A 7,965-nucleotide genomic window follows, 5' to 3' on the forward strand; every position below is an offset into this window, starting at 1 on the left:
TACCTTTATTAATACAGGTTACTCTCCCTCTACCTTTATTAAAACAGGTTACTCTCCATCTCCTTTTATTAATACAGGTTACTCTCCCTCTACCTTTATTAATACAGGTTACTCTACCTTTATTAATACAGGTTACTCTCCCTCTCCCTTTATTAATACAGGTTACTCTCCCTCTCCCTTTATTAATACAGGTTACTCTACCTTTATTAATACAGGTTACTCTCCCTCTACCTTTATTAATACAGGTTACTCTCCCTCTACCTTTATTAATACAGGTTACTCTCCCTCTCCCTTTATTAATACAGGTTACTCTCCCTTTATTAATACAGGTTACTCTACCTTTATTAATACAGGTTACTCTCCCTCTACCTTTATTAATACAGGTTACTCTCCATCTACCTTTATTAATACAGGTTACTCTCCATCTACCTTTATTAATACAGGTTACTCTCCCTCTCCTTTTATTAATACAGGTTACTCTCCCTCTACCTTTATTAATACAGGTTACTCTCCCTCTACCTTTATTAATACAGGTTACTCTTCCTCTACCTTTATTAATACAGGTTACTCTCCCTCTCCCTTTATTAATACAGGTTACTCTCCCTCTACCTTTATTAATACAGGTTACTCTACCTTTATTAATACAGGTTACTCTCCCTCTACCTTTATTAATACAGGTTACTCTACCTTTATTAATACAGGTTACTCTACCTTTATTAATACAGGTTACTCTCCCTCTACCTTTATTAATACAGGTTACACTCCCTCTACCTTTATTAATACAGGTTACTCTCCCTCTACCTTTATTAATACAGGTTACACTCCCTCTACCTTTATTAATACAGGTTACTCTCCCTCTACCTTTATTAATACAGGTTACTCTCCCTCTACCTTTATTAATACAGGTTACTCTCCCTCCACCTTTATTAATACAGGTTACTCTCCCTCTACCTTTATTAATACAGGTTACTCTACCTTTATTAATACAGGTTACTCTCCCTCTCCCTTTATTAATACAGGTTACTCTACCTTTATTAATACAGGTTACTCTACCTTTATTAATACAGGTTACTCTACCTTTATTAATACAGGTTACTCTCTCTCTACCTTTATTAATACAGGTTACTCTCCCTCTACCTTTATTAATACAGGTTACTCTCCCTCTACCTTTATTAATACAGGTTACTCTCCCGCTACCTTTATTAATACAGGTTACTCTCCATCTACCTTTATTAATACAGGTTACTCTCCATCTACCTTTATTAATACAGGTTACACTCCCTCTCCTTTTATTAATACAGGTTACTCTCCCTCTACCTTTATTAATACAGGTTACTCTCCCTCTACCTTTATTAATACAGGTTACTCTTCCTCTACCTTTATTAATACAGGTTACTCTCCCTCTCCCTTTATTAATACAGGTTACTCTCCCTCTACCTTTATTAATACAGGTTACTCTACCTTTATTAATACAGGTTACTCTCCCTCTCCCTTTATTAATACAGGTTACTCTCCCTCTCCCTTTATTAATACAGGTTACTCTACCTTTATTAATACAGGTTACTCTCCCTCTACCTTTATTAATACAGGTTACTCTCCCTCTACCTTTATTAATACAGGTTACTCTCCCTCTCCCTTTATTAATACAGGTTACTCTCCCTTTATTAATACAGGTTACTCTACCTTTATTAATACAGGTTACTCTCCCTCTACCTTTATTAATACAGGTTACTCTCCATCTACCTTTATTAATACAGGTTACTCTCCATCTACCTTTATTAATACAGGTTACTCTCCCTCTCCTTTTATTAATACAGGTTACTCTCCCTCTACCTTTATTAATACAGGTTACTCTCCCTCTACCTTTATTAATACAGGTTACTCTTCCTCTACCTTTATTAATACAGGTTACTCTCCCTCTCCCTTTATTAATACAGGTTACTCTCCCTCTACCTTTATTAATACAGGTTACTCTACCTTTATTAATACAGGTTACTCTCCCTCTACCTTTATTAATACAGGTTACTCTACCTTTATTAATACAGGTTACTCTACCTTTATTAATACAGGTTACTCTCCCTCTACCTTTATTAATACAGGTTACACTCCCTCTACCTTTATTAATACAGGTTACTCTCCCTCTACCTTTATTAATACAGGTTACACTCCCTCTACCTTTATTAATACAGGTTACTCTCCCTCTACCTTTATTAATACAGGTTACTCTCCCTCTACCTTTATTAATACAGGTTACTCTCCCTCCACCTTTATTAATACAGGTTACTCTCCCTCTACCTTTATTAATACAGGTTACTCTACCTTTATTAATACAGGTTACTCTCCCTCTCCCTTTATTAATACAGGTTACTCTACCTTTATTAATACAGGTTACTCTACCTTTATTAATACAGGTTACTCTACCTTTATTAATACAGGTTACTCTCTCTCTACCTTTATTAATACAGGTTACTCTCCCTCTACCTTTATTAATACAGGTTACTCTCCCTCTACCTTTATTAATACAGGTTACTCTCCCGCTACCTTTATTAATACAGGTTACTCTCCATCTACCTTTATTAATACAGGTTACTCTCCATCTACCTTTATTAATACAGGTTACACTCCCTCTCCTTTTATTAATACAGGTTACTCTCCCTCTACCTTTATTAATACAGGTTACTCTCCCTCTACCTTTATTAATACAGGTTACTCTTCCTCTACCTTTATTAATACAGGTTACTCTCCCTCTCCCTTTATTAACCTCTTGGAACTATAGGGGGTGCTGTTCCGCATTAGCATATTTGTGTCTCCAAATTAAACTGCCTCGTGCTAAATTCTTGATCGTACAATATGCATATTATTGTTATTATTGGATAGAAAACACCTTCTAGTTTCTATAGAAGTTGAAATTTTGTCTCTGAGTTGTACAGAACAATTTCTACAGCACTTTTCATGACAGGGTTCAGATTTCAATTTTTTTTACCTCTGATCTGGGGTCTGTTTTTAAGGCGACAGTGAATGCTATGAAGAAACCGACACTGCCTACGTCTTCCTCTGGGTGTCTGTACGTCATCACGCTTTCAATGGAATCGATGGGATTTTCACAGCCATTATAAAAGACCAAAATGTATAGAGACCGCCCTTTCTCGTCGTGCGCCTGAAGCGTGAAGGACATCGGACCTGCCTCGTTCCAAATCGTTTTCTAACCAGCAATATTTCTCCGGTCATGTTTTTACTCGTTCTAGGTGTTAAAAACATCATAATGTAGTTAATTTGAACCGTTTTATAGCAATTTATATCCGTTTAGTGCGATTTAGAGGAATTTATTTGTTGTGCACTCTGAAACTTTGGACACGTTTTGGGGTGTCGGTCGTTGGTGGTGGACATTTCGAAGGACAGAGGACATCTATCGACCAAAAGACGTTTATAACATAGAAAGGATACATTGCCCAAGAATCTGATGGAAGAACAGCTCAAAGTAAGCAATATTTAATATGATAAATCGTGTTTCTGTCGAAATATTTTAAACGCATATTTCGCCATTTTGTTTGGTATAGCTTCACTTGGCGAACCCTGTATTGAAAAGTAAGGATAACTTTAAAAATGTAAATCAGCGGTTGCATTAAGAACTAATTTGTCTTTCGATTCCTGTAAACCCTGTATTTTTTAGTCAAGTATATGATTAGCTATTAATTAAACTAGATCACTCTGAAAGATGGCGACCGACATTTTCAGGCTTGTTTTGCTACTATTTTCATTGTGTAACCACGGTTTTGTATGGCTAAATATGCACCTTTTCGAACAAACTGTATATGTATATTGTAAAATGATGTTACAGGAGTGTCATCGGAAGAATTCTGAGAAGGTTAGTGAAAAAATTAATATCTTTTGGCGATGTTGACTTTTATCGCTCACTTTGGCTAGAATCAATGCTGGGCTGCTATGTGCTATGTGCTATGCTAATATAACGATTTATTGTGTTTTCGCTGTAAGACACTTAGAAAATCTGAAATATTGTCTGTATTCACAGGATCTGTGTCTTTCGATTAGTGTATGCTGTGTATTTTTACGAAATGTTTGATGATTAGTAGTTAGGTAAACACGTTGCTCTAAGTAGTTTTTCTAGTCCATTTGTGACGGTGGGTGCAATTGTAAACTATGGCAGCTACCTGAAATATGCACATTTTTCTAACAAAACCTATCCCATACCATAAATATGTTATCAGACTGTCATCTAATGAGTTTTTTTGTTGGTTAGGGGCTATAAATATCTTAGTTTAGCCGAATTGGTGATGGCTACTGGTGTTGGTGGACAAATAAAAGATGGTGGATTATGCTAATGTGTTTTTAGGTAATAGATGTACATCTTTACATATTGTGTCTTCCCTGTAAAACATTTTAAAAATCGGAAATGGTGGCTTTATTCACAAGATCTGTATCTTTCATCTGGTGTCTTGGACTTGTGATTTAATGATATTTAGATGCTACTATCTACTTGTGAAGCTATGCTAGCTATGCTAAACAGTGTGTGGGGGGTGGGGGGTGCTCCCGGATCCGGGTTTCTGAGGCAGTAGAAGTTAATACAGGTTACTCTCCCTCTACCTTTATTAATACAGGTTACTCTACCTTTATTAATACAGGTTACTCTACCTTTATTAATACAGGTTACTCTACCTTTATTAATACAGGTTACTCTCCCTCTACCTTTATTAATACAGGTTACTCTCCCTCTACCTTAATTAATACAGGTTACTCTCCCTTTACCTGTATTAATACAGGTTACTCTCCCTCTACCTTTATTAATACAGGTTACTCTCCCTCTCCCTTTATTAATACAGGTTACTCTCCCTCTACCTTTATTAATACAGGTTACTCTCCCTCTACCTTTATTAATACAGGTTACTCTCCCTCTACCTTTATTAATACAGGTTACTCTCCCTCTACCTTTATTAATACAGGTTACTCTCCCTCTACCTTTATTAATACAGGTTACTCTCCCTCTCCCTTTATTAATACAGGTTACTCTCCCTCTACCTTTATTAATACAGGTTACTCTCCCTCTACCTTTATTAATACAGGTTACTCTACCTTTATTAATACAGGTTACTCAACCTTTATTAATACAGGTTACTCTCCCTCTACCTTTATTAATACAGGTTACTCTCCCTCTACCTTTATTAATACAGGTTACTGTCCCTCTACCTTTATTAATACAGGTTACACTCCCTCTACCTTTATTAATACAGGTTACACTCCCTCTACCTTTATTAATACAGGTTACTCTACCTTTATTAATACAGGTTACTCTCCCTCTAACGTTATTCATACAGGTTACTGTCCCTCTACCTTTATTAATACAGGTTACTCTCCCTCTACCTTTAATAATACAGGTTACTCTCCCTCTCCCTTTATTAATACAGGTCACTCTCCCTCTCCTTTTATTAATACAGGTTACTCTCCCTCTACCTTTATTAATACAGGTTACTCTCCCTCTATTAATACAGGTTACTCTCCCTCTCCCTTTATTAATACAGGTTACTCTCCCTCTACCTTTATTAATACAGGTTACTCTCCCTCTACCTTTATTAATACAGGTTACTCTCCCTCTACCTTTATTAATACAGGTTACTCTCCCTCTACCTTTATTAATACAGGTTACTCTCCCTCTACCTTTATTAATACAGGTTACTCTCCCTCTACCTTTATTAATACAGGTTACTCTCCCTCTACCTTTATTAATACAGGTTACTCTCCCTCTACCTTTATTAATACAGGTTACTCTCCCTCTACCTTTATTAATACAGGTTACACTCCCTCTACCTTTATTAATACAGGGTACTCTACCTTTATTAATACAGGTTACTCTCCCTCTACCTTTATTAATACAGGTTACACTCCCCTACCTCTATTAATACAGGTTACTCTCCCTCTACCTTTATTAATACAGGTTACTCTCCCTCTACCTGTATTAATACAGGTTACTCTCCCTCTACCTGTATTAATACAGGTTACTCCCCCTCTACCTTTATTAATACAGGTTACTCTCCCTCTACCTTTATTAATACAGGTTACTCTCCCTCTACCTGTATTAATACAGGTTACTCTCCCTCTACCTTTATTAATACAGGTTACACTCCCTCTACCTTTATTAATACAGGGTACTCTACCTTTATTAATACAGGTTACTCTCCCTCTACCTTTATTAATACAGGTTACACTCCCCTACCTCTATTAATACAGGTTACTCTCCCTCTACCTTTATTAATACAGGTTACTCTCCCTCTACCTGTATTAATACAGGTTACTCTCCCTCTACCTTTATTAATACAGGTTACTCTCCCTCTACCTTTATTAATACAGGTTACTCTACCTTTATTAATACAGGTTACACTCCCTCTACCTTTATTAATAGAGGTTACACTCCCTCTACCTTTATTAATACAGGTTACTCTCCCTCTACCTTTATTAATACACGTTACTCTACCTTAATTAATACAGGTTACTCTCCCTCTACCTTTATTAATACAGGTTACTCTCCCTCTGCCTTTATTAATACAGGTTACTCTCCCTCTACCTTTATTAATACAGGTTACTCTCCCTCTCCCTTTATTAATACAGGTTACACTCCCTCTCCCTTTATTAATACAGGTTACTCTCCCTCTACCTTTATTAATACAGGTTACTCTCCCTCTGCCTGTATTAATACAGGTTACTCTCCCTGAGATCAAATCTCTTTCACAAGATGTCAGCAGGTCAGTAATGTTCCACATCAGTGATATTGACCTGGTTCTACCCCCGGCTGCTCCAACCCCCTCTGACCCTCCCAGGACTAACGACCGCGGCCTGTTTGTCTGGCGGAAGCTGGTCCCCTGGAGGATCTTGCTGTCTGCCCCCAGGTTCTCTGCTATCCTGGCTGGGTCAGTCTCTCCCTGGTGCAGTCCCAGACCCAACACTGGAGTACCACTGCTACCACTGCCAACCCTGTTGGCTTCACTCAGTCTGCACCCTCGCACACCCTGCCAGTCATGGCCTGGAGAGGAGAGGAGGGGAAGAGGGGAGAGGATAGGAAAGGAGGGGAGAGGAGAAGAAGAGAGGGGGTGAGAGGGGAAGAGGAGAGGAGAGGAGGGGAGAGGAGGAGGGGAGAGGAGAAGAAGAGAGGGGGTGAGAGGGGAAGAGGAGAGGAGAGGAGGGGAGAGGAGGAGGGGAGAGGAGGTGAGAGGAGAAGAGGAGTTGAGAGGAGAGGAGACGAGGAGAGAGGAGAGGAGGGGAAAGGAGGGAGGAGGGGAGAGGAGGAGGGGAGAAGAGGGGAGAGGAAAGGAGAGGAGGGGGGAGGTGAGAGGAGAGGAGTGGAGAGGAGGTGAGAGGAGAGGAGAGGAGGTGAGAGGATGTGAGAGGAGAGGAGACTTTATTATCTCTCTATCTGTCATGGTCCTTTGAGCAGGAAAGAAACAATTCTCCTGAAACATGACATTTTCTACACAACATACAGTAAACTGAGTAAAGCATATCAACTATACAGTACAGATTGAGACATCACAAGACATAATGGCAAGACAGAAACAACTAGACAATCAATACAAGCATAAATCGCTAGGTGAGTTCTGATGGATAGTTACAGCTGGCTCACAGCCATCACTTACCATCCAGTACAGATATAGAGCCATATAAACAAGGCAGAATATCAAGACAGACAGAACTAGACAGGAAATAGTTCTGGGTGATAGATACAGCTGACTCACAGCCTCCAGCCCTGCACTGCAGAGACATCCAATACATCATGGAAGACAGACAGACAGTAAACAGACAATGGATAGATAAGTTATGGATTATAGTTATGGCTCACCTCCTCCTCCTCCACTACTCCCACTGCCACCTCCCTCCTCAAGGGTACTGAGATGTCTCCTCCTCAGACTGTTGGTCTCAACCACACCTATCTCATTCAGAGAGGAGCTCAACAGGAGACCT

The 7,965-nt window shown here is 38.8% G+C and overlaps 1 protein-coding gene across 8 annotated transcripts in view; it reads right to left on the reverse strand.

Annotated features, from left to right (window-relative positions):
• LOC129834832 (C-myc promoter-binding protein-like) overlaps nucleotides 1-7,965 on the reverse strand; it is a 157,071-nt gene that overhangs the window by 31,102 nt on the left and 118,004 nt on the right. For all 8 annotated transcript variants that reach the window (XR_008756311.1, XM_055900142.1, XM_055900140.1 and 5 more), the window contains 2 exons: nucleotides 7,844-7,965; nucleotides 6,784-7,030 (listed from right to left, as the gene is read on the reverse strand). The exon at nucleotides 7,844-7,965 is cut by the window's right edge and continues 10 nt beyond it. Coding sequence is in view for 7 of the 8 variants with exons in the window: in XM_055900142.1 (XP_055756117.1) it covers nucleotides 6,784-7,030; nucleotides 7,844-7,965 (369 nt within the window). In the remaining variant the exon portion in view is untranslated. The remainder of the gene's footprint in view (nucleotides 1-6,783; nucleotides 7,031-7,843) is intronic.

This window comes from Salvelinus fontinalis, chromosome 35 (genome assembly GCF_029448725.1).
Source record: "Salvelinus fontinalis isolate EN_2023a chromosome 35, ASM2944872v1, whole genome shotgun sequence".
NCBI classification, from domain to species: domain Eukaryota; kingdom Metazoa; phylum Chordata; class Actinopteri; order Salmoniformes; family Salmonidae; genus Salvelinus; species Salvelinus fontinalis.